The sequence below is a fragment of the Biomphalaria glabrata genome, chromosome 18 (assembly GCF_947242115.1).
Source record: "Biomphalaria glabrata chromosome 18, xgBioGlab47.1, whole genome shotgun sequence".
NCBI lineage: Eukaryota > Metazoa > Mollusca > Gastropoda > Planorbidae > Biomphalaria > Biomphalaria glabrata.
The window spans coordinates 8,830,881-8,858,844 of record NC_074728.1 but is presented as its reverse complement, the minus strand read 5'-3'; the positions used below and the strand labels follow the sequence as shown (position 1 = coordinate 8,858,844).

At 38.4% G+C, this 27,964-nt stretch overlaps 1 protein-coding gene across 1 annotated transcript in view; it reads left to right on the top strand.

The window, feature by feature from the left end:
* The window catches only part of LOC106077982 (potassium voltage-gated channel subfamily H member 6-like), a 383,405-nt gene that overhangs the window by 121,063 nt on the left and 234,378 nt on the right, over positions 1-27,964 (top strand). The window contains exons 2-6 of the mRNA XM_056016650.1: positions 4,915-5,182; positions 17,151-17,318; positions 19,901-20,159; positions 25,757-25,877; positions 27,025-27,103. Coding sequence (XP_055872625.1) covers positions 4,925-5,182; positions 17,151-17,318; positions 19,901-20,159; positions 25,757-25,877; positions 27,025-27,103 — 885 coding nt within the window. The 5' untranslated portion in view covers positions 4,915-4,924. The remainder of the gene's footprint in view (positions 1-4,914; positions 5,183-17,150; positions 17,319-19,900; positions 20,160-25,756; positions 25,878-27,024; positions 27,104-27,964) is intronic.

The window sequence follows — 27,964 nt, the reverse complement described above, 5'->3', positions numbered from 1 at the left end:
AAAATAGAAGCAGACTATAGATCTATCTTATTAATGCTTTTAGGAATGGATTTGTTTGTTTATTTAGACCGCTTCTAAAAGAAATTGGAAATGACGTAAGGCCTATTGTTACGTCTCTCTTACTGTCCAGGCTCTCTTCAAACTACACCTCACGACACAACGAACTTAAAGAACTTCACAACTCAGGGCTCCAAAGTATCAGTAACAGTTTCATTGCAAATACATTACAGACACTGTACAGTTGGCAACAACATTTACACTGTCTTTACAAAAACCTAGTCTCTACTCCGCACTGACTTCACACACCGTGCTGGTTCTCGCCGTGTACAGGTCACATTGCGAGGTAACGTGAATGATTCGGACACACTCGCTATTATATAGTGGCTCAACTGGCCTCGAACCTTCTTGACCACTCCAGTTGATCACTTTCGCCGTGACTTGCGTGCGTAATATTTACGACACTGGTCCTTGCCGAACTGGCGTGTACTGTCACTGGTCGAGGTTGACCGCTCGTCCTGCGCTGGACTGTGGCGATTTGGGTAGGCTAAAAACAAACAACACTACCCCCATCTGTGTCACCGCCAGGTTTACAACAGTATTAAAAATAAGTATACTTAGGGGAAAAGAAAATAAAAATCTTTCAAAATACGAAATTTGTGAGATATTTTTGTTTAAGCTTTCTATATAGACTGAAACCTTTTAAGGGAAATACCTAAAATAAAATGCCAGGGTTTTAATAGAGCTTGTGCTTTTTCGCTAACTACTACTATGATCTGTCTGGTTGCGAATCAGTTTTTAAGAGATGTCGTGATCAATGAGTCAGTCAGTGATATTTTACAGGTATACAGTAGATAAAAGTGTTTATCTAAGTTTAATATTTCTATCGGATTATATGGGCAGTTGTTTTTTATTCAAATGAAAATGGCCTTCTCTTTAACAATGAATAGATTTAAATGATAATATTACTATACGACTGTAAATCAAATTATAATAGACTACAAATTTTATAAATAATAAAATATTATATGTTATTGTTTTATTATTTTTATTAAAAATGTAATACAAACAATCCATATTCATTTTGGTTTCAATTGTATGTTGAAAAAAAATGCATTTATAATTCAACTTAAAGAACCACTAAATTGACATAGAATGAGCGTTTCTTCTTTACACCAAATTATCTTCTCCTAGTTTGAAGAGCGCATGTATAGAAAAGAAAGCAATGAAAACGAGTCACAAAAAGTTACATCCTAAAACTACACGTCATACATGCGAGTGAAACCTGGACAACCGCAATTATGCTAAATAACCTTGGGAAAGGAAAATCCTCAGAAAATTAAATGGAGACATACACGATGAAGCCAAATGAAGGACGCGCACTAAAAGATTTGCCAGCCATAGTGATGGAAATTTTTAAAAAGAACAGATTACGTTGGGGAGGTCACGCCCAAAGAATGACAGAGAACAGAGGAGCACAAATTAATTACCGGCGAAATCCAAAAGACTGGCTCCCCAAAAGCAGACCAAGAGCACGGTAGCTTGATGATGTCTAGACAGATCTACAACAGATAAGAGTTCGGGCATGGAGAAGAAAAGATCGGAATGGAAAGATGTGGTCAAATAGGCCAGGGCCATCCATGGGGTGTAGTGCCACTGAGATGGATGGAAAGATGTGGTCAAATAGGCCAGGGCCATCCATGGGGTGTAGTGCCACTGGGATGGATGGAAAGATGTGGTCAAATGGCTAGGGCCATCAATGGGGTGTAGTGCCACTGGGATGGATGGAAAGATGTGGTCAAATAGGCCAGGGCCATCCATGGGGTGTAGAGCCACTGGGATGGATGGAAAGATGTGGTCAAACAGACCAGGGCCATCCTTGGGGTGTAGTGCCACTGGGATGGATTGAAAGATGTGTTGAAACTGGCCAGGGCCATCCATGGAGTGTAGCGCCACTGGGATGGATGGAAAGATGTGATCAAACAGGCCAGGGCCATCCTTGGGGTGTGGTGCCACTGGGATGGATGGAAAGATGTGTTGAAATAGGCCAGGGCCATCCTTGGGGTGTAGCGCCACTGGGATGGATGGAAAGATGTGTTGAAACTGGCCAGGGCCATCCTTGGGGTGTAGTGCCACTGGGATGGATGGAAAGATGTGATCAAACAGGCCAGGGCCATCCTTGGGGTGTAGTGCCACTGGGATGGATGGAAAGATGTGATCAAACAGGCCAGGGCCATACTTGGGGTGTAGCGCCACTGGGATGGATGGAAAGATGTGTTGAAATAGGCCAGGGCCATCCATGGGGTGTAGCGCCACTGGCATGGATGGAAATGAAATAGGTCATTGCCATCCATGGGGTGTAGTGCAACTGGGATGGATGGAAAGATGTGTTGAAACTGGCCAGGGCCATCCTTGGGGTGTAGTACCACTGGAATGGATGGAAAGATGTGTTGAAACTGGCCAGGGCCATCCATGGGGTGTAGTGCCACTGGGATGGATGGAAAGATGTGTTGAAACTGGCCAGGGCCATCCATGGGGTGTAGTGCCGCTGAGATGGATGGAAAGATGTGTTGAAACTGGCCAGGGCCATCCATGGGGTGTAGTGCCACTGGGATGGATGGAAAGATGTGTTGAAACTGGCCAGGGCCATCCATGGGGTGTAGTGCCGCTGAGATGGATGGAAAGATGAGTTGAAACTGGCCAGGGCCATCCATGGGGTGTAGTGCCGCTGAGATGGATGGAAAGATGTGTTGAAACTGGCCAGGGCCATCCATGGGGTGTAGTGCCACTGGGATGGATGGAAAGATGTGTTGAAACTGGCCAGGGCCATCCATGGGTTGTAGTGCCACTGGGATGGATGGAAAGATGTGTTGAAACTGGCCAGGGCCATCCATGGGTTGTAGTGCCACTGGGATGGATGGAAAGATGTGTTGAAACTGGCCAGGGCCATCCTTGGGGTGTAGTGCCACTGAGATGAATGGAAAGATGTGTTGAAATAGGCCAGGGCCATCCATGGGGTGTAGTGCCACTGAGATGAATGGAAAGATGTGTTGAAATAGGCCAGGGCCATCGTTGGGGTGTAGTGCCACTGGGATGGATGGAAAGATGTGTTGAAACAGGCCAGGGCCATCCTTGGGGTGTAGTGCCACTAGGATGGATGGAAAGATGTGTTGAAACAGGCCAGGGCCATCCTTGGGGTATAGTACCACTGGGATGGATGGAAAGATGTGGTAAAACTGGCCAGGGCCATCCTTGGGGTGTAGTGCCACTGGGATGGATGGAAAGATGTGTTGAAATAGGCCAGGGCCATCCATGGGGTGTAGTGCCACTGGGATGGATGGAAAGATGTGTTGAAATAGGCCAGGGCCATCCTTAGGGTGTAGTGCCACTGGGATGGATGGAAAGATGTGTTGAAATAGGCCGGGGCCATCCTTGGGGTGTAGTGCCACTGGGATGGATGGAAAGATGTGTTGAAACAGGCCAGGGCCATCCTTGGGGTGTAGTGCCACTGGGATGGATGGAAAGATGTGTTGAAATAGGCCAGGGCCATCATTGGGGTGTAGTGCCACTGGGATGGGTAGATAGTAGTTCATTTATATCCCGCCCTTCTCGAGACAAACATAATACCTGGATAGGGAAATCGGTAGTAGATTTAATATAATATTACTTGAAGATTTTTAGGAGAACAAACTAATGGACAAATGTATACAGCTTACCTTTCAATTTTGAGTGGGATATATTTGGAATTTTCCGCTATGGGCGATAACTCTAAAAATAGTTAGCTTTTTGGTGTATCAGGTGTGCAGAATGTAGGTAGTCTTGGTCATGAATGTATTGTTAAAGAGATATTTTTATTTCGCTATTTCAGCACTATTAAATATGAGCACTGTTAAATTTTACCACTACAAAATTGTATCAATGTTAAATTTTAGCACTGCTAAATACAACTTTCAAGCTTGTTTGCTTGTTAGTGATCTGACACTATTTGTCCTTGACATAATTCAGTATGTCTCAGAATCTTTCCTAATGTTCCTGGTTGTTTTTTTCCCTTACGTTTGTCTTATATCGCCTCCACACTTTCTCCCTATTGGATTCTCTTCTTTTTCGATACTACAGTATTGTATTGCAGAAAATGGCCTACCTAGGGATTTGGGTCGCTTTACCTTTTTAGGGGGCCCCTGAATTTTGACTTTCGACATCATGGTATGAGATAATGGTGTAATGTTTAATGTAAAAACACATTTCAGACACTCATTTGGGAACCCCGTCAAGTGGGGGATTCTCAAATTCGACCCCCCCCCTATCCATCTACCTTAGCTACGCCACTCATTGCATAATGTAAACCAAAGTTTAAAAAAAAATCGAAATGCAAACAAAGAGGACATAACTGTGGATAATGGTGTTTGTTTTTCGAAAACTCCCGGATAGTGAAATACTTTCCCCATGAATGTTACATAGTATTATTGTCTCAATCTTACTGATAAACAGATAAGGATTTGAATCAGATTACTTTACATCATCCGCCCTATAGACCGCAAAGTCCGAAAGGGGCACTTTAGTGTTCTGGAAGAAAACCGAAGAAAGTGAAAATAACTGGTTAAACTACCATCTCCAGAATACAGTTACATGAAAAAGGCTCTTACGTCTAAGAGATGAAGGCCAGCATACTAGTTATATGATATGCAATACACCGATCTAGCCTAGTTGTACTAACCGAACACTGGTTGCAAATGACCTTAAAATAGTGATCGCAAAAACATACTCACCCCCACCCCATTTTTTTCCCTTTCTTGCATTAAGTAGGTCAGAAATGAGGAATTTAATTTAGTGAAAGAAAAAAAAGAGTGTGAATTGAAAATATGAAAATAGTCTAAGTCTTAGCGTAATAGCTTGACCTTTAACCTTTGTTATTTTCAGAAGTGACCCAATGGAGAGTATGCACGATGACAGAAAGTCCCAAATCAAGAAGAACAACTCTGGCATTCTCAATGACGACCTCGGCAGGGTGACGTCGCCGACAAACAGCTTCGAGCTGTCTCTAAGCGACAGCTTCCTGTCCCAGGCCAACAGCATCGGGCCGCCCCCTCCAGGAGTGAACAGGCGAAGTACCACGTTGGAGAGCTTCAGGAGTGGCTCGTCCTCTCCGGCTTCTGACTCTGGTGGTCAAACCTCCAGAGCTAATCAGGTTGGTATAGTATATTAAACGTGAATCGACATCGGGCAGTCTTACTCCTTACGTTTGCAATAGAGTAGTTCTTCTGTTCTTGTCTCCCTCTACTCTATTGGTCTATCACTTAATTTCAATTCTAGCCTTTAGAGTAAGATAATCAGCTGTGGTCTAAGAGTTAGCTGGTCACCTTTTTGTCCAAAACAAAAGTAATATCCTCGGCATTAGTTATGGTCGGAATGTTGTCGCCCACATATCATTTCCCCTACTCCCCAAGTGGTTAAGGTGCCCAAAGGAATGGAAGGTATCAGAGGTGGATTGGGTGTCAAAATCGGCCCTGGCATTTCTATACCATTCGGCCCATAAATTGTATATTATATGATGGACATCCAATTCTAGGTCCTCAAAGTCAGTAAGTTTAATAATGTATCAATAACTGTTCACATGAATACCGTGAACACTACATCCTTACAAGGAATACAGGAATAGTTTGCTTTTTTTAATCGCGAAGTGTGTAGGCCCTAAAAGGATGAAGCCTGCTAGTAGCACTGTCTACGGATGTAGGCTATTACAGTATTTCGGAAAATGCGTTAGATAAAATTAGTAGGCTCTAGTAGAGTATGTAAAAGATTTTTAAAAAAATACTTCGCTCAGAGGGCCCCTCTTAAAAAGGAATACTAAAAAATATTTCACAATTTAATACTTGCAATAGTGGCATCCATGCGGCCCTTATCTTATAAAATACAGACGTGATTAATAAAAAGATGATTACTGTGGTCCTACCTGCCCATTTGGATACCGTCCCACGGGGCATTTGCCCGAATGCCTATAGAGCCATTCCGCCCCTGGAAGGGTCTCCTCTACGGCCTTAGATCAAAGTCAAGGTTGTGGATGACAGCGTATTACTTTAAGGTAAAGAACACGTTTGGACAGGTGTTGCGACTTCAATGTGTTTGAGCGAGACCAAGCGTTACAGAAGGCCTCAACACTGACCTGCAACGTCACAACCTGTGGGCAGTTTAGACCAATAGCTCGTTGCCACGTCACAGGTCTGTACTGCTGGTCAGTGTTCGGGTATTCTTATAACGATTGGTGACGGTTTGAGACATATAACGTTTACCCCTCTACATTGTCGCTGAATTAGTAATATTATTAGACTTTGATTTAAGGTTTACAATGTTTAGGTTCAGTGTAGGTTTGATTTAAGGCTTGTAATGTTAAGGTTCAGTGAAAGGTTAGGACTAGTGTTATCGTTATAGTAGGGTTCAAAGCTTGACATCGAGTTTATGGCTCATTTTGAGATTATAATAATGTGTCATTATTTTTTATTTCTTTAGTTTATCTGCCTAAAAAAAAAATCCACATTTCAATACTATGTATTTATAACAAGCCCATATCATAGTACAAGCAAACATTAAAGTTTCCCTTTTTCAGACTTTGTGGTCTATAAGGCAGATGATGTAAAGGTCATCTGTTTCTGTGTCCCACGGTTAACGAGGGTGTCATGTGGCCAGCACAACGACCAACCGCCTTTACTTTTCACCAACTAATGCCAGGTACGCATTAAAACTGGGTGGACCCAGGAGAGTGCGAAGATCTTGAAGTAAAAAAAATCCCAGGATTCGAACCCTGGAACCCTCGGTTTGGAAGTCAAACGCTTTACCGCTCGCGCCTCCATATCATAGTTACTGTTTCTATAATTGTTCAAACTGAGAAGTGAGTTACAGTAAAAAAATTTATTTATAGACCTATGATGAAAAGGGAAATCTTTTCCAGTAATATGTAACCTCAGACTGACAAAAACACGATAGTCTATTTCCTGGCCACACAATTTCATAGTAATTTATCTCCAATTTCTTTCAGCATTCACTGTAATACATTTTATTTTTATACAGAATTTCTGAACTGAAAAATAACGAAAAGTAACCCTCTTAATAATTCCACCCAGTATGAAATTACCGAGGTTCTATCTGCTCAGACTTTCTCAATTTCATAGAGGCTACATGGATATCTCCGAGAAAATTGAGTTTTAAGTCTCAAGTCTGTAGTATGATGTTAAGTTTTGTCTGTGCCAGCGTGTGTGTTTATGTTGCGGAAACCTAGTTGGCTAGTTCAATGAGATTATCCAGCAAGATATGATGAGAAATCGACCGACGCCATTTCTTTGACTTCTCCCGTCTCCGTGCCGACTTCCAAGGGAAGAGAAATTCTGTTACAGACGCGGTGGGTCATGAGAGTTAAGTCCCGTGAAGCCTTTTTTTTTTCTATTTGGTTCTGTGGCTTTTTCTCTATCATGAATTCTATTTTCGCTCTATTTGTAACGGCTTGAATTTCATTCAGAGTAATGACTTCATATGAGTCGCTAGACAACACACGACCCAACGAGTTCAGGGTGAAAGGAGAACTCTTTATCTATCTATCTATCTATCTATCTAACTTTCTATCTTTCTATCTATCTATCTATCTATCTATCTATCTATCTATCTATCTATCTATCTATCTATCTATCTATCTATCTATCATTCTATCTGTCTGTCTGTCTGTCAGTCTGTCTATCTATCTATCTATCTATCTATCTATCTATCTATCTATCTATCTATCTATCTATCTATCTGTCTGTCTGTCTGTCTGTCTGTCTATTTATCTATCTATCTATCTATCTATCTATCTATCTATCTATCTATCTATCAATATATCTATCTATCTATCAATCTATCTATCTATCTATCTATCTATCTATCTATCTATCTATCTATCTATCTATCTATCTATCTATCTATCTGTCTGTCTGTCTGTCTATCTATCTATCTATCTATCTATCTATCTATCTATCTATCTATCTATCTATCTGTCTGTCTGTCTGTCTGTCTGTCTGTCTGTCTGTCTGTCTGTCTGTCTGTCTGTCTGTCTATCTATCTATCTATCTATCTATCTATCTATCTATCTATCTATCTATCTATCTATCTATCTATCTATCTGTCTGTCTGTCCATCAGTCTGTCTGTCTATCTGTCTCTCTGTCCGTCCGTCCGTTTGTCTGTCTGTTTGTCCGTCCGTCCATCCATCCGTTCGTCCGTCTGTCTATCTGTCGGTTTATCTATCTATCTATCTATCTATCTATCTATCTATCTATCTATCTATCTATCTATCTATCTATCTATCTATCTATCTATCTATCTATCTATCTATCTATCTATCTATCTATCTATCTATCTATCTATTTAACTATCTGTCTGTCTGTCTGTCTGTCTGTCTATTTATCTATCTATCTATCTATCTATCTGTCTGTCTGTCTGTCTGTCTCTCTATCTAACTCGTTAAGACATTGTTAAATCTAAGCCTAAGACTAATTTGATCAAGGTACAACTAAACACACCATTCTGGGCAAAGCCTTTTGCGTTCTAACCTAAAACGTCCCCTCGGTGTCTGTTGAACCGTTGGGACGTCACACATAATCTATCTAGTCTTTTTCCATTTGTCTTTAGCCTTGAATAGAGTCTCTTTAAACAGCAGGTTCGTCCACTCTTTGATGTCGTCTTCACATCACTTTGCCTTCTTTTTCTTGTTTCTGTTTCCTAAAAGAAGATCTTTTCGAGCCCTAAGAACCTTGTGATAAGGCCATAAAGCTATAGCTTGCGTTATTGACAATGGTAAAAGGTCATAGTGGGGACCAATAGCCGCTGTGACCTGTTTCTAATCTCCTCGGTTGTGATGCGATCTTTGTATATGATACCTTGTACATGTGCGATATTTCAAATAATATAGTGTATTTTGGCAATAAAACACTTGACTGTCAATGCTCATATATTGCCATAGTGTGGGTTTATTTTTCGGTCTTCATTTGAGGTTTTTTTTTAACTTACCTTAAAAAAATAGGGAAGAAATGGCTTGATTGCTAAAGCTCTTGGCTTTCATACCGAAAGGTAAGGGTTAGGGTTAGGTATATCTTGGGATATTTAGCTTCTGGTTTGTTATGACGCCCTTGAGTTCACTTAACTTTTATGTGGTCGTGAAGCGACTGTGGATCATCTCAAGTAAATGAGATGAATGCCTGGGCATTACGTGTGGTCGAGACGATGTCGTCCACTCAGCAGTCTTTCCCCCACCCCATCCATGCAGCTGTTGTATCAAAAGGAGTGGCAAGTGCCGATACATTTGGAGTCAGCGGCATCGGAGGCATGACAGGGTGTAGCACTTTGTGCTGCAAACTGCCTAAGGGTCGCCGGTCCCTGATTTTTCCCAGGGTTGACTCCCGAAACCTTGCCCAAAATTGGGGATAGCTGCAAGGTAGGCAACTTAAACAGATATTAAACATACGTTGGGAAATAAATGTAGCTGGTCGTTGGGATGGTCACGTGATACTCTCCTTCGCCATCGGCCGTAGAATCATCTGTGTTAGGCACCTAGTTTATATTATTAGTTAGTTAGAGACGCCCCATAGAAGACGTATATTGAACGGGACTAATGACGCTTGGGATATTTTGGGTTATAGACTGGAAAATCAGTTAGCGATAGAATTCTCCAGGGTAATGACGTGTTTTATTTGACAGAGACTCTGACTGTGGCCTTTTATCGGATTAAACTTATTATTCATTGTTCATCAGTGTTGACAACATCTTTTCACTACTTAAAATCGATGTGTGTTGATTATGTGCTGTTGTTCAACTACGATGAATACACCCGAACAAGAAACCCAAACACTTGCTGAGTAATTGATTGAAACCTAACAATCATCTTCAGTTGGATAAACATCCATCACATCTGCCACCATAGATTGCAAGGTCTGAAGAGAATATCTTGCCTTATTAAAGAAAAGAAAATACATTTCTATCATCTTAAAAGAAGCCTCTGTCATCATATGTTACTATTGTTTATTCTGTGTAGAAAAAAAAACACTATCCTGAAAATAATACAGTTAAATTCCTCTCTATCATAAAATAACACTGCACGAGTTAATGAGATTGTCACATGACCGAAAACAACGTAGCCGTCAGGACGAGGGTAAAAAAGAGTTTAAAAAATATTTTTAAGTCGAATTCAATATCGACTTTTGGTTTGAAGTTTTGGCTCAGCAATATTTTACTGTCAGTTCTGTGGAAGATCATATTACATTTTGTATAGAAGCTTGGAGGGACGCGTCAAGACGAGATTACCACATGCTAGAGCAGTGTGCGGTTTTGTTATAAAAGACTCTAAGGCTCAGTTCCAGGATATGGCGTGCATTCCTTTTTAGCGGCCACTGAAAGGGGAATAGCCACTATTAGTTTATGTGTGGTCTGTCTGTCTGTCCGTCTGTCCCGTTTAGATACATATTAATATTAACAATGTAATAGTAATAATAATAGTAATAAATCTGTGTACCTTGTATTATCATGTCGTCAGTATGACTAACAACAACAATCATATTGGCAAAACTTTCGACATGTACATGTCTATTCTTTTTACATTGTCAGAGATAGGGTTGTGGTGTTGATAGTTTGTAGTTCACAGTTTCTGATATTCTTGCTGGAGATATTGAGACCTGCCTTTTTATCTACCTGAGCGGACCTATTCGGGGGCTGATTCCGAGTTTGTATTTCCACTATCTTTTGTAACCTTTTATGTTTTATTTAGCTTATATCAACTCACTCTGTCTGTCTGGTCAAATGTTTGAGCTTGAACACATTATATCTCCAACTCCCATTCTCGGATCCAGTAAAAACTTTGCACAATTATTCATTGACGAAGACACTATACGAATCAATAAAATAAATTTGACCAATCAGTCAATCAATTACTGGTGATTAATGATTTTGTTTAGTTACCAACATGGGAAATTAATCCTTAAGTATTCAGAGATATGTTTAAATAATTGGGCTTTTGTACCTTTAGGTAGTTACCCGTTATCTCTCCCATTCTCGGATGAAATTGTGCTAGCCTTAGAGGGCTTTAGATCGATTCAATTCGTTAACATCAGTTATAAGATCTAGGGATTTTTTGCTTCGTCCGTAGACCAAGGTAAATGTGTTTTAGCTAATGTTATAATATTGCTATCAAAATGTATATATCAGATATCCACGATACATTTTCATTGTTAGAACATGAACATAGCAAAGGCTTTAATTAGTATAAAAAAAAATTGTGCTTAAAAATTTAATGCGCAAGAACTTTAGCACTTTGGATTAGAGTCACTAGACCATATTTGTTTTATAAATTCGTCTTTGGAAAACTGAGTTTGAGATCACAACTGAATGTATAGTGTGTTCTCAATCTCAACAATGGACCTCATTCACCAATCGTAAACAAACAACATAAAGTCACGTGATAATATTGATAAAACAATGAAAAAAAAAACTGTCACGTGATAGCTACTGTGTATTAAAATTTGATCGTAATTTGTAAGGAAGAGATAGAGAATCTAGTGTCTTCCTATTTACGTTCACTAATGCGCTAGTGCGCATCTCAAGCACTGGTGCAAGGCAGGGTTACAACAATATAATTACAACAATCGCTGTCCAGAATAATAACTTTCAATAAATAATCGTAAAGGAAAAGCAAAATACTTCTGCTTTCGGATATAATTTTTACAAACCTTATATCAACTCAGTCTGTCTGGTACAAATTGTGTACACGTAAATGTCTCCTACACCCATTCTCGGATCAAGTTGAAACTTTACACAATCATCTATTGTATCAAACAAAACATGAATCGATACAAGCAATTGACCAATTAGTTAATCAAATTTAGGATTCGATACCAACAAAGAAATTAAGTGATCTGGCTAAAAATGTGGAGATTCGTCCCCTTAGGTAATTGTACACGTTATTTCTCCCAGACCCATTCTCGGATTAATTGGAAACTTTCCACAATTATTTATTGTACAAACAAAAGTAATAATTAAACCTATCTTGGATATTAAATAAAAGAAATAACCTCTACATTATTGAGATATAAAGTTGTAAGTGCGGAGTTCATTTTCTTAGATTAGTTTTGTCTCTTTAAAAAGGATTTTTAAAAATATATTTGGATCGTATTTCGTCTGTTTTCTAATCATTTGAAATAGATACTGAATGAAGTTTAAACATATTTATATTATAGACACACACTTAACAATATCATGACTTTAATCTCAAAGTAAAATGGTTGAAATACCAAAGTTCCCCATTTCGTGACATTCTGCTATGCTTTTCAATCCTATTACTCATGCTAGTAAACCCAGACTTGGGTTTTTTTTATTACACGAAAGGAAAGAGAGGGGGAGTTTTAATCCGAAAAAGTGCTGAAAAAAACAACCAAGCCAAACAATGATAAAAAAAGAATAATAATAAATCTTTACACGAGAAGAAAATAAAATAAAACGAATGTCCGGCTGGATAAATAAAAAAAAAAAAGTTTTACAAATTTTGAAATGAATCAGCCCAAATATGTTGATGGTCTTCATTAGTATTAACATTAATCATTGAGGCTCTCGCGAGTGTGTACCACAAATCTTATCTCGAACCTTGTCTGTCTGTCTGTCTGTCTGGTACAAATATTATAAACGTTATTTCTCACACACCCAATCTGGGGTCGTATTGAAACTTTAAACAAATATTTATTACAAAACATAAATTCATAAAAACAATAATAACAAATTAGTTCATTTTGTTTTTCCAAATTGAGGTTTAGGTGTATTGATGGATCTATTCCCTTATTATATTTTGTAATTGTTTTTTTTTTCCTAAATTCCCGTTTCTCTGATCAAGTTGAAAAATTTTAGGTAATTGTGATAGTAAGTGTATGTGCTTTGAGTGGCTGGTAGTGCAGTGTGTGTGCCTGTGTATGAAATAATAATAATAATAATAATTTTATTTATAAAGCGCTGTTAACAAACAAAATGTAGGCTCAAGGCGCTGTAACAACATTACAAACATAAACACAACTGCCGAAATAACAGTTAATCTAAAAAAGTTTTAAACAATGACCTGTGGACCTTGAGTGTACATGGTTGAGTGAACAGCAGTGTGTCAGGACTGTGTGTAAAAGGTGGCTGGAGTAAAGAACATAAATAGAGACTAATAAAATAAATGTGTTTATTGAAGCTCATGTTGATTTAGTGTGTCTATTACAGTAATTATTCATAGTGGATGACAATTTATAAATCAATAAAAAAAATTAATTATTCAATGAGCGGTTATTAATTAATTTTGTTATATATAAAAAAGGAAGCTTATTCATGCACTATTGAAATAAATCAGTGATTTTGTGACTCTTCCCCTTAGAGAAGCTTTGTTTTTACAAAGCTTATATCAACTCACTCTGTCTGTCTGTCCGTGTGTCTGTCTGTCTGGTAAAAAGTTTGTACACGTTATTACTCATCCAGTCTCGGATCAAGATAAAATTTTGCAAAATTATTTCTTTTACTGGACAGCACAAGAATCAATAAAAAATTGAGTTGCATGTATATATTGTCATCAACTCTTAAGCACGAAAGTGTTACCAACTATAAAATTTGAAAGTTTTGTCGGTAAAAATGCAAAATAAAGGATTTATATAAATAATTGTAACAGTTTCTGAAATTCGGAATATAATTTGTTATTATATTGTGGGGCCGTGGGAGCCCCTTTCTTGTGGAGTCTCCCTAGGCAGTAACCTCGCCTTCACCTTCACCTATCCCATAATCTGTTGAACCGTTGGGGCAACATACAAGATCTGTTTGACCGTTATTCTCCATTCCTCTGTCTTTTGCCTTCGATAGAATTTCATTCAATGACAGACCTGTCTATTCCTAAATGTTGTCTTCCCATGTATTTCATTCAATGACAGACCTGTCTATTTCTAAATGTTGTCTTCCCATGTATTTCATTCAATGACAGACCTGTCTATTTCTAAATGTTGTCTTCCCATGTATTTCATTCAATGACAGACCTGTCTATTTCTAAATGTTGTCATCCCATGTATTTCATTCAATGACAGGCCTGTCTATCCCTCTATGTTGTCTTCCCATGTATTTCATTCAATGACAGGCCTGTCTATTCCTAAATGTTGTCATCCCATGTATTTCATTCAATGACAGGCCTGTCTATCCCTCTATGTTGTCTTCCCATGTATTTCATTCAATGACAGGCCTGTCTATTCCTAAATGTTGTCTTCCCATGTATTTCATTCAATGACAGGCCTGTCTATTCCTAAATGTTGTCTTCCCATGTATTTCATTCAATGACAGGCCTGTCTATTCCTAAATGTTGTCATCCCATGTATTTCATTCAATGACAGGCCTGTCTATTCCTAAATGTTGTCTTCCCATGTATTTCATTCAATGACAGACCTGTCTATTCCTAAATGTTGTCATCCCATGTATTTCATCCAATGACAGGCCTGTCTATTTCTAAATGTTGTCTTCCCATGTATTTCATTCAATGACAGGCCTGTCTATTCCTAAATGTTGTCATCCCATGTATTTCATTCAATGACAGGCCTGTCTATTCCTAAATGTTGTCTTCCCATGTATTTCATTCAATGACAGGCCTGTCTATTCCTAAATGTTGTCATCCCATGTATTTCATTCAATGACAGGCCTGTCTATTCCTAAATGTTGTCTTCCCATGTATTTCATTCAATGACAGGCCTGTCTATGCCTAAATGTTGTCTCCCCATGTATTTCTCTGTCTTCCCAGACTGCCCTCCCTTAAATCCGGCTCTGGTTCGTGTACACAAATATTGCAAAAATGAGGCTGGTATATATATATATATATATACATACTGTTATTGTACTACACTTTTAGCGTAGACATCTTCTTGTTATTCGATTAGAAGAAGTTTTAAAATAGGTTTACTGACCATATGCAGCATGCAAAATTATTTCAATCTCCCAATTTATATTTAGCGTAGTTTAAATACGAAATCTAAAAAAAACTAAAAGGCAATCTCTGGTGGAGTAGGTGAGGGGGCCAGGTTCAGAAGTGATCAAACTATCATCAAGAAGTCGTTAGAGAAACACGAAGAGGTCAAAGTCTCAGACACCAAGATTCCAGGGATCTCATCAACGAAATGATTTGTGTTGACTTGTGGTAGTAACCCACTGGTTCTGAGGTCACGTGACTCTGTGGAAATGAGTTTTTAATTTGAGGCTTTCCAAAACACGGTCCTTGTTGGCTGCGAGAAAAATTCTAGAGAGACTCTTCGATTCAAATCAATTTTACCAGAACCAAGTCAGTTTTTGTTAAAAAATGATAGCAAAATTTGGTGGGAAGTTTAGAGGGGACAACAACTCCCCAAACCATTAGCGGTATGTCCAATATAAAATCCAATGCCTTACCGAAAAAAAAGTTGTTTAGCTTGTAACATTCTGTGATATCATTATGAAGTTCGAAGCTGAAATCTTTTTATAAATCTGCTTGACGTTTCTTTGGAACTAAAGATAATTACGTCCAGGCCAAAAGATCCTGGAGGACGCAAGGAGTTGAGGACCTTTTTGACGAAAATCTGAATTGCGTACCACAAGACCAGGCAGCCATCCATATCTGAATAAACTCTGATCCTTTAGGCGTGGGTTCAAGTCTCTTTTAGTCTCACGGCACTCTCTTTTGCTTGTACATGTCAAAATTATTCCGCATCTATTTCAATCAAAGCCGTAAAATTGTTGAATATTGGTACATCAAGAATTTGTTAAAGTCAAGTATATTTGCACCCATTGAGAGAGAGATGGTACGAACTCATTACCTCTATTTCTATCCCCCCCCTTTCTCTCTCTCACACACACACAAACACACTCACAAATTATGCATATGACAGCTTGGATACAAATGACACTGATGACAAAACACGGTAAATCTCACTTACTAAAGACACGTATTAGTAAAGCAATGTTAGATCGACTATAAGTAATGTACCTTTTATCAGAACTTGCAATCAATAGGACAGATGATGATATGGTCATCTTTTGCTGTGGGTGAATGAAAGACAACAGCTTTAACTGCTATAGACACATCAAGCGACTTAAGATGTAATAAGTTGTAATGAAATAGATATAGTTATTTTGCAAAACTAACGCTAGGCCTGCTGACGTGTTGACCTTTAGTTAGGAAATCTCCTTTGAAGCCGTTGCGATTACATCTGCTTAAGCAAGTTGAAGCCCGGATTATCACCCCGTTCTGATAATTAGCTTAAGTCAAGAGCTGTCCGATTGAAGCGATCTTTCTCGATGAAGTGCCAACTTCCCATTGTAGAGGTGTTGAACACTTTGGGAGGTAGGCCGAATGTCGTAACCTAGTTAGCATTTCACTACTACAACATCTAGTGTTCACTGCTACATCACAGTTTCTTTACTACCACTAAAAGTATAATTCCTATAAAATGCTTCCAAAGGCATGCTGCCTCAGCCTGGCGCCTTAGTGGAAACGTCTAGTGGTAGAACTAGATAGGCTAAGAACGGGAAGCGAACAAAGCCTATTCCGGGCTCCTTGAGTAATCTTTCTTTTTTTTTTATCTTACTCAGGGTGAGGAGGGTATAACAAAAATATCCCGATGACCCAGTCCGAATAGCCCGCCACGCCGTTCCTAGCCAGGACTAGAGGTAAAGAGCTCCCTTTCCGTGGCTGTTCGCTGGATGAAAGCCTTTCCAGCGATCAATCTGGACATGTGTGCTAACGGCGCCGATTTCATTCTGGACTCTATCGAAGAGGATAGAAATCCTGTACATCCCAAAAGAGGGTAAGGGCTGACTTATTTCAGTGACCAGGGTAGAACACGTACAGGTCAGCCACCTGGTCAGGGAATGACATCGTTCCGACCTTAACTTCCGCAAAGCCTCTCCTCCCATTACACTCAATGAGCTCAACCACAGTAGTTCAGTGACAGAGGAAAAGAGACCAATTCATTACATCCATCTATGTTAGTTTTGGATTCTCTTGTAGCAATGATGTAAAGTCAACATTATAATCAATGTCTGTATTCTTACAGATTAAATCCCACGAAGTGTTAGCAGGTGTTTTCTAAATATTTTCTTTTATGATTGTGTCTCAAACAGAACTGGCGCAAACCTCGCCCTGCAAGTGAGATCAAAGACATGTCAGCGGACAGCTTCAGAACATCGTTTCAGCAGAGCTCCCCAAATATAGGCACCCTAACAGGAGGCGGGACCCATGGCGCTGTGCAGACGGCCGTATATATGTCACAGAGGGGGCCCAAGCACAAGGTACATTTGGTTGCAACTGGTTTTTTTTTTAAACACATATTAGCAAATATATGATGGCATAGCGCACACATTATTGCCTTAATTGAATATTTAAAAAAAAAACAACATGAAGTTAATTGATTTGATAGTGGAAGGTATTACTGAATAGCGGATGTATTATTGCACACGTACTTAATCAAATTGGATGATTGATTTAAGCCATTTTAAGCAATATATACTGCATTTCTCATTGACTTCGAACTTTTTTTAATTGATGTGGAAATTTGTGTTTATGTGTAGCATTAGATAACTAATCTAAACAACACATTGTTAGCGTATTTATTCACTTGATATAAACTTTTAAAAGCTTAAAATCTTCTTTTATCAACAAAATAAACATTTCTTGATTGATATTTCCACCATAAATCGTATTAAAATAATACTCCTTAATGTAGAAAGTTTTCGCACCAAAATTTAAACACTAATTCACCTTATTATATGCGTGAATGAATACCTCTTGTTATTTCTGACCATATTTCTACGAATTACTAGGATATTCAACATATATACTCAAATCCACTTGTTCTTGTAATTCAGATAACGTATGTACTTCTATCAGTCACCAAAGTTCACACTAATACAGTGCGCACATACACATAACCCAAAACATGTGTACATTTTTTATATAAATCTCTAAAATAACGCACATGTGTTTCTGTAATTAAATAAATAATTGGGTTAACAATTGTTTTCTTGCTTATTAAATCAATGCCATAAAAATGTATCTTCATCAGTAAATCTCCCTTTCACGGTACTTAAGTTTACTCAAATAGAGTCTAAATTTTACAAAGCTTCTTCACAAAAAAAAGGTCTGGACACGAAATCCCACTAATTAATACTTCAGTATAACAGATAGGGTTAAACGAGTAGATTTCAATCACCTTACTTCTACATACATTCTTGAGGGATATAGTTTAATAGTGTAATAGTGCGGAGTTCTTCCCCTTATATATATATATATTGCTTGTTAGCTTTTAACTAGCATAAGCAAAACAAATCTCATATTGTCACGGGGTTGGACGCACGTGGTAGGACAGGTCAAGGTTGTTAAAAAACAAAAAATGAAGAAATTGTTTTGCTTCACATTCCTATCTTATATAATAAAGACGTTCCTTCAAAAAAGAAGATGATTTCGTCCTACGCGTCATGCATCTAGTCATGCATGTTAACCAATGACTTAAATTCTGCCAAGTCACCACTGGTTTTCCTGACTGGCTCATACAGCCCATTCCATGCTCTAATAGCACCAGGGAAGAAGGAACATTGTTACACATTTGTCCTAGCATATGGAACGAGGAATGGTAATTTTTACATACATAGTGAGCTGCTATACAATTGAAGATATACATGAAGATAATAATCACTGTGATTGTGGTCATTCTATAGGAATAGGCCCTGTCCATCATGTGTTATATCCTAACGATTGATGTTTTAAAAAATTAATTTTCATATTCTTATTCTGGCTAGGAATTTTCAGCATGTCTAATTATTTATGATTTCAATCTGGATTACTCAAATACTTAATTCTTTGTTTATAGTTTCTAATTTATTAGTTCTTTACCAATTTAATATCAATAGATACCATTACCGCCCTTAATGACCTCAGATTTCCATTCATAGCAAAGGTGCATACTTCGAAGTTGCGGATAGTTTAGGAATGTGTATAAAACGAGGTCTTCCTTGATACCAAACATACCTAGGTCGAATATGACTTCTCAAAACGATTCATCATGTGACTAGGAGTAATACTGACGTTTAGATCCGGAAATTTATATTATAATCATTACATGTATATGTTTAATCTACCACATATGAATGCATTTGGCAGTGGCGTAGCAAAGTACTCGTGGGCCCGGGTTCAAGAATATGTTGATGGGCCCCTCCCACCCACCCCCAATATGACAAATATTTTGTGTGACATAGTAATCCAGTAGTTTGTAGGCCCCTATGTAGCGGAATATTTACTCAAAGACACTCCTATGCAAGTTCATGAACACAGCTGACAGAATCTTTAAAGAGCATGTATAAGTACTGTTTAGCGCAGTGAACATAATGTGCAAGTGGCTGTTTTGTTGAAACAATACATGAAGGCTATTCAGTGGCGTAGCTAGTTTGGGGGGATTGGGGTCCAAATTTGAGACCTCCCCCGGGCCCCCACTTGAAGCGTCCCCCAAATGAGTGTTGGAAATTTGTTTTACATTAATCATCAAATATTACGCCCTTTATCTAATGTCAGGATGTCAAATATCAAAATGCAAGGGCTCCTAAAGAGGTTAGGCCTTCCGGGCTCCCTAATCCCTAGATACGCCACTGAGGCTATTGTACTTTTCGCTGATATTGAAAAAACATCATTGCCTTGGCAATGTCATGTCGCATTGGGATGAAAAATAAAAAAAAATAGCTTCAGGTGGTCCTCCTCCCTCTTTACCACCAAACCCTGGCGTTACATATGACTTATTAATGCTCCTAAAATTGTTAGTTTTGCCTTTTATTCCCCAATGATGTAAACCCCAGTGGTCACGGGTTTGTTACTATGTCTACAGGTCATCCCTTGCCCCACGTTCAATGACAGCTACAACGAGAAACAACGTCTGCTGTCCAGCCCCAAGCATTCCATCTCGTTTCCGGTCCTGAAGAAGTTCGCCATTTCCGGCTCGTCCTACAAATCAATGGTGTCGTCGGATTTAGAAAATATGTTCAACTCGGTGAGCCATAGAAAAAGTGACGGCATGGTCTTCCATACGAGTCAGACTCTCCCGCCAAGCGCTCTGGTGCAAAGTTCATCGTTTCTAAAATATATAGGTACTGGTTATTTATGCACACAAAAATATCTATCTAATCTTATCTTATCTTGCACAGGGTTACCAGACGTCCTCCTTTCTATTGTGGCATCCTTAGACCGGCAGGAATAGTTATGCAGTGTTCCTTTTGACTTTCGCTTTCCAAGAACGCCCGCGAAATTCAAATTTCCGCGAAGTGGAGACGTGGTATTTAATGTCACATACCTACAAATAGTTTTTGGATATGACGTGCATCGCAGGACACCGCCTAACATTTTAAACCCTTAACTCTTTATCTCCGTAATTATTTGTCTATGCTCTGTCAGAATTGTTCATTTTCCACATTTGTACATTCTACCCTGTTATGAATAAACTTCAATAACATTTTTGTTTGTTATCAGAAAACATTATTTTTGGTAAAGAATCATAGAAATATGCATGCTCACACAAATTAATTTTAATAAAAAACAGATATTAATTTAATTTAATGATGTCAAATCAACGATGGTGTCGTTAATCAGGAGAGAAAGAGTTAAATAGCAATTTCCCATTCCCTTAACAGCCTTTACATGCTAGATGTTTCTTTAAAAAAAAAAACACACTTAAATGTTCAGTAATTTTTAAAGGTGTCATACTGTACTGTACCGTATTTTCGCGTGTATAACCCCCGCATACACGTATAACCCGCAACCCGCGTATACCTCACACAAATTAAAAACTAAGTAAAAACAAAATTGTACAGCCCCGCACCCTTAAATACCCCGCATGGGCACGTTTCAACATGACCGTGTCAGCCAATTTATTGTTCAATTATTATTTCTTTACTCATAATCCAGTTCATCATTTTTTTTTACCATTTTATCATAGTCGGGGGCAACATATTTTAGGTGCCAGTAGCCGGAATGTTAACCGATGCGAGCCCCTTCTCCCTCCGTCCTATTGGGGCGCCATGACCTACCTTTAAAGTGAAATTATAAAATCATATTAATGACTTTAACTATTGGGAGGAGGGGGGAGGGAGATACAAATGACCTGAGAAATTGTAGTTTTATTATTTTTGAAATATCCCCTCACTATACAATGAATAATGACACGCCCCTGGTGTCAGTGCTAACATGCTGTTCTCTGTCGAACAATAGCCTTCCTACACATTTGAAATACATCAGTATGGAACTCAATCTCGTCATCAACCCCTTGACCGGAAGTGTCACTGCGCACGCACCAGGGGGACTTTATTTTGCTGGAGTCCAGGGCATTGTGTTCCTCGTGGCGAAACAAAGGTAGATTTGATCCGCAGCCTTCGTGTCTAAGAAAAAAAAAACACACTATAATATTGTTGTATTACTTCTAGTCACTGTGTAAAAAATAGTATTTCAGATTTTTAAAAAAAAATATAACTAAAGACAAAGAAGAGAGTCTTGTCTTGATCCTGTATTTTAAACTGTCATTTTTTTAAATATAAATCAAGATTGAACGTATTGATTCTAACATGCTCTACAGAGGTATCAGGTTTGTGACTGTCAGGAGAGTTGGCACTTTGTCTCCTGAGACACTGTGCCAAAGATAAAGCGCTCTTCCATCGTACTGGATTAAAGCAATATTTCTGTCTGAGATAGTTCCAGACGCCCATTTGTCCAACAAAATCATTGCTGATGGCTCGAATTTCCTCAAGCACTCGGGAGTAGAGACGCAGCCTTCTCATTTTCCAAATATAAGTTACGGTTGGAGTGCAGAGTGGTGCGAATGTAGAATGGTGCGAATGTAGAAAGGTGCGAATGTAGAATGGTGCGAATGGATGTATTGAACGGAAGTGACATAAGAAAAGAGAAAGCCGGGAAAATATGGACATGAATAAAGTATCCGAATATTGGGACAACATTCCTTATTAGACTTTAAAGGGTTTCTGACAGTGTTTACTTATTTTTATAGAGTCTCGGGCCCTAACAAGAGACGAATCATAAAGATTCATCATTTGGAAATCGGCCCCTTTAAGGAAATGTTGTTTTGGACAGAGACAGAATAAAGAAGCTTTCTTCTATCCCAGTCAAGTGCCTTGAACTCGGTCCCATGTGATACATCTCATCGTATGTCCTTAATTGCCTCTTCATTTCCTCTATATGAACCATCCAGTTGCCAGGTTGTGACACGTCACCTGCCCAGATATAATGGCAATGTCTTCCATTTCGCAGGTTAAGTATGAGTTCAGTGTTTCACATGAGTACGCAAACCCAGGTTTAACATCAGGGGCGCTCTGTAAAATCTAAGCTCTTTCAATTATAAAAAGTAAAGTAAAGTTCCCCTTTCAGACCTTGTGGTCTATAGGGCAGATGATGATGCATCTGTTTCTGTGGCCTACTGTTAACGAGGGTGTCATGTGGCCAGCACAACGACCAACCGCCTTTACTTTTCCCTAACTAATGTCAGGTACCCATTAGAGCTGGGTGGACTCAGAGGCGCCCGAAGATCCCGAAATTAAAAATCCCAGTTTTCACCAGGATTCGAACCCCGGTCCCCGGTTCGGAAGTCAAGCGCTTTACCGCTCAGCCACCGCGCCTCCTCTTTCAATTATACCACCAAATAATTTGTATCAAGTTCGCAGAAGTGATATTCCAGTATGGCGTCCTTGACATTGTATGTATCTTTAGTTTATTTTAAAATTTCTCCATATTTTTCTTTTTCTTCCTTTCTAAATTTTTTGATCCTCTTTTTCCTGGTACTGTTCCCTGACGCAAGGTTTTACGAGCTCTTATGTCCTTTTGATGTGGCCATAGAGTTTAAGTTTACGTTTTTTGTGACAGTGGTTAGCAGGTCATCGTCGGGTCAGATAGCTGTATTAATACTGTTTCTAAATCCGTCATTTACCATTACCAGAACTAATATCCTTGGCAATTTTTGTACTTAATTAGACCTAAATATATACATATTTAAAAACTAAATAGTTTCCTTTGATACCATTATGCTCTTTTTTTTACATTCTTTACAAGCATATAAGTAATAGTTCTTAAAGCTTTAGGGGCTAAAGAAGTCATTCCTACAGGTAACATAACCAGGAGGCAGACAGAGAAAGCGATGGGAAAACAACATAAAAGAAAGAGATTCTAGATAAGGCAAAAGACAGAGAGGAAAGAAAAGACGGTCGACAGATCATACGTGGTGCCCCAACTCTTCATCAGACTTAGGATTAGGTGAAGATGAGGGTGAAGGTGAAGATGAGGGTGAAGGTGAGGAAGAAGGTTAAGATGAGAGTGAAGGTGAAGATGAGGGTGAAGGTGAAGATGAGGGTGAAGGTGGAGATGAGGGTGAAGGTGAAGATGAGGGTGAAGGTGAAGATGAGAGTGAAGGTGAAGATGAAGGTCAAGGTGAAGATGAGAGTGAAGGTGAAGATGAGGGTGAAGATGAGGGTGAAGGTGAAGATGAGAGTGAAGGTGAAGATGAGGGTGAAGGTGAAGATGAGGGTGAAGGTGAACATGAGAGTGAAGGTGAAGATGAGGGTGAATTTGAAGGTGGTGAAAGCTTGGACGAGGTCCCAGGTATTTTTTTTTATCGTTTCAGCTTAATTTTAAAAGTATCACAGGAAGGCCTTGGAGGAAAAGGCTTCAACTACGCAAACAAGAATGTTTCGCTCTAACTGATCATGAGTTCATACACGTTTCAGTGTGTGTTTGAGGATGTGTGTATATGTATGTATGTGTGTGTGTATTGCTAGGCATAAAAAAAATACTTTACTTTAGAATTGTCCAGAGAAGTGAGCCTTTTTTTTCCGTTTTATTTATCTAGGCCAGCGTCTAGCATCTGTACAACCGGAAGTTGTTTCTTTGTTATTCAGTCAATGACAGCGTAGCTCTTTGAAGCTGGAACTCTGGGATATCGATGTCTAGCTCCGCCCAGCTTCCCAGCAGTCTTCTTGCTCTGTATTATTTCTTTTTTTTTTTCTTCAATGTTTTACATTTGTTTCAAAAAATCGATTGAATTTTATTTGGTATGATTTTTTTTTCTTTCCTTTCATTCCATTCGACGCTAAATGAGCAAGTCTCCAAACATCAATGTTTATTATTAAAATGTTCTTTTCCTTTCAACTATGTTTTTTATTTGTGTATAATGTTGGACATTGATCATGTTTAAATTAATGAATCTGAACTTTAAATGTCTTTTTAATGTCTGTTTGTTTGTTAGTTCTTCTTTAAAAAGGCAAATTAAAGAGCAAATTAAAGAGCAGTACAAATGAGATAAATTAAAGATGCAAAAAGCGAAACAAGTACAGTATTTTAATTAATTTTTTTTTTCGGGGAGGGGGGGAAACTATTTTTTATATTGGCATCTCAAGATACATGTGCATAACAACTAGTTATTGTTTAATTAATCACACATAGGCCTACAATCTGCGAGACCAATATTTTAGTTTTATTAATTTCTTTTAGTTTGGTAATTTAGCTGTCGTGTTTATACTCCTATTGTTATCACAGCGCCTTGAGCCTACATTTCGTTTGTTAGTAGCGCTCTATAAATTAAATTAAATTAAATTATTATTATTATTATGTTAGAAACGAACGAGTATTCATTCTCTGGCGCTGCCAGGGTCGAGTTCCGTTAAAGAGAAACAAAATTCATTGTAGTCCCTATTATCAGTTTCCACTGAAGAAATTTCTGGTGATGTGGCAGGTCTGCAGCAGTACCGCCCTCTGACAGGCAACGTGAATGTTGCTAGGAATGTTAAGGGCCTTGAAGGTACCCGTGAGGTCAGTTGTTATTATCTCCTCGGTTGATATAGCAATGGGTATATTGTTATTTTGGATAACTTTCATAAACGCTTTATCTCCAAGCCTAGGTTCCCACATTTTCACTGTTTTCCCAGCTCAGTTTTTTTAAATTATGAGATTATGAGACATCTACAATCTGTATGACTAATGTTTCATCAAACATAGGCCTACAATCTATGTGATCATTACTAATTCAGTTTGAATATTTCTATTTAAAGTGATAGATCGTGGCTCGTGAAATAATTTCCTTGGCTTTACGAGTTTGAAATCCCGATTAAGACTTCGGAAATTCACTTTGAGTTGATGTGAATTACCTGAGCGCTTAAAAGTAGCACGGAAATCTTTTTTTAAGATGTCTACCTTTCCTGCTTGACCACTAAGAGATTTTACTTAATTGTAATAAACACAAAGACACTCTATCCAATGTCAATGATATTTTTAAAAATATGAACACCTTAGCTCGGAGATTAAGTTCACTGCTATGGACTCTTTCTTCTTGAAAAGACTCTGGATCATCTGAGAGAAATGCGATGAATGCCTGGGCATTAGCTATGGTCGGAACGATGTAGCCCACACAGCACATCTACTGTCTCACCACAGCCGTGACCTCCGTGACACAGCTGAGCTATCCAAAGAAACGGCCGCTACAGGTTTGGGTCATAGGCTCTGTCAGGGTGTAAACCGCCTAAACTGTAATTAGAGTAATTGGGACTTTATTTCCCTTTAGTTCTCTAACATTTTTCATATTGGTTTTAAACGTGTTTTGATGTTTGTCCTGCATTCTGGTTGAAATGTCAAGATGTTTCCTTTAAGTTGTTTTGTATTGCTTGTCCTCTCAATTGTTTTATTTTTTTTTAAACAGGGGACAGGTTAAAGCCCCCGATGAAAAAGGGATCCGACCTTTCTACCGTCTTGAGACGCTCCATTGAGAGTAATGGTCGAGGGACTGGTCAAAAACAAGACAAAGAGCCAGCTTCTTCAAGGTATGACCCTGACTAACCGCTGAGTATGTCGGACTTTTTACTTAATTAAACTTTATATACCATTTGGCTTTCTGGCATAGGTGTGTCTAGCGCTTCACTTGTTTTATCACACAATAGTTCTATATCAGCCTCTGCGACCTGCGTACCTTTAAAATCTACTACGAAGTGATCATGATTTGATGTTTCAACATCTCCCCCTCCCATATCAGTATTCAGGGCCGGTGTTAACAATTGCGAGGCCCTATTCGAAATGGATTGCGCGGGGCCCAGTCAAGTTAAGCTTAAGGATAATAAGTGAAAATTAAGATTTTGTATTAGAAAATAAAATCGTCTTTGCATTACATTTTATTTTAAAAAAACTGACAATGCCGTTTTTTTTTAATCGCGAGTAGTATTGGCATTGACCATATTGAATGATACACCCAAACAACAACTTTGTCTATAAGGAGATTTTTATGAGTTTTCAGGAGATTTTAATAATTTCAGATTTCCAGGACTTTTTCGTATATTTTGTTATTTCATGAGATTTCTAGGAGCTCCCTGAATATCAGGAGGGCGCGGGAACAGTGTTATGTTAAAATGGTTTATTTTAATAATTTACACCTAGAATTAGCGCAAGGCCTATGAAAGTACGGGGCCCATTGCAGCCGCATAGGTTGCAGTGGTCTAAGGCGGCCTTGTCAGTTTCTGAAACATCCCCGAGTCATAAAAGGAATGGACCTCCATCATAGCAGACACTGATGGTCTATCGTACACCTTTTTTAGCTCTTAAATGAAGTCTTAATAATACTTTAGATAGTCGTCATTTTGATAAAAGTTACTTATCGCTCCTAAGTTTGCATCAGTATCCAATTTATAGACTCATGGAAGTGTTGTTTATTAGCAACGACGGAAGAGTTGCTAAATGGTCCTGACGGATGTTACTTAGTGATCCTAATGGAAATGGTGCTAAACGAAATTTTGCTAAGTGGTGCTAAATGAAGCATTGCTAAGTCTTGCTGATGGAAATATTGCTAAGTGGTGCTGTAGGAAAAGGTGCTAAATGTTGCTGACGGAAGTGTTGCTAAGTGGTATTGACGACAGTGCTGATAAGTGTTGCTGAATGACGTTTGCTATTTGGTACTTACTTTAGCGTTACGATTTTCAGCAAATTCCACACTGGCAATCACAATGAGCTTCAAGAGAACTGCATCAAAGGAGGATCCAAGGCTCTCCTCATTCAAAAGGTAAAAAAAGTTATTGTATTTCTCTCTCTCTCGTTTCCTTTCTCATTCTCTCTCACTCTTTTTTCTATTTTTATCTTTCTTTTGTCTTTCTTTATTAGTCCATCCGTTTTTATTCCTTCCTCATTCTCTCTATCTTTCTCTCTTTCTCTCCCCTGAATGCTTAACTATCCACTTACACAGGTCATTCTACTCGTTCACCTGGGCCAATGTTTCTTCACCAGATTTTTCAGTTCCCAGACTTTGCTTCCTTTAATTTATCTCAAAGCTTAATTCATACATATATATATATATATATATATATATATATACATGCAGACACACACATATATATATATAGACACACACTCACATATGCAGGCACACACAAAGACACACACACATAGACACACACAAAAAACACACAAACATACCCAGACACATACACACTCAAGCTAACATTAAAACACACACTGATACGCACATAAATAAATACATTTTACTTTGTCGAAATTGTTGCCTATCATGACATAATTTATTTAAAACAGGAATTTCAGTAATCTAACTCTCGTAATGCCCAGATTGAGAAGTGCTCTACATAAAAAAAAATGAGTGTGTATAAATGATATGTTTTTGCATGTGTGTACGTGTAGAGAAGTGCAACTACTGTTCTGTGAACAATCTAAACTATTTTTTTTTTCTAAAAAAAAAACGTAACCAAACAAGGTTACAAAGACAGTTTGTGTGAAAACACAAACTCAAAATCGGCCCCCGAAGTGGTCCACCCAAAAAGGTAAAAAGGCACTAGAACTATATCTACATTACACCATAAGATCTAGCAAAAGATTACAATGACTTGTATGTGCCACGTGTTTATTATGTTTA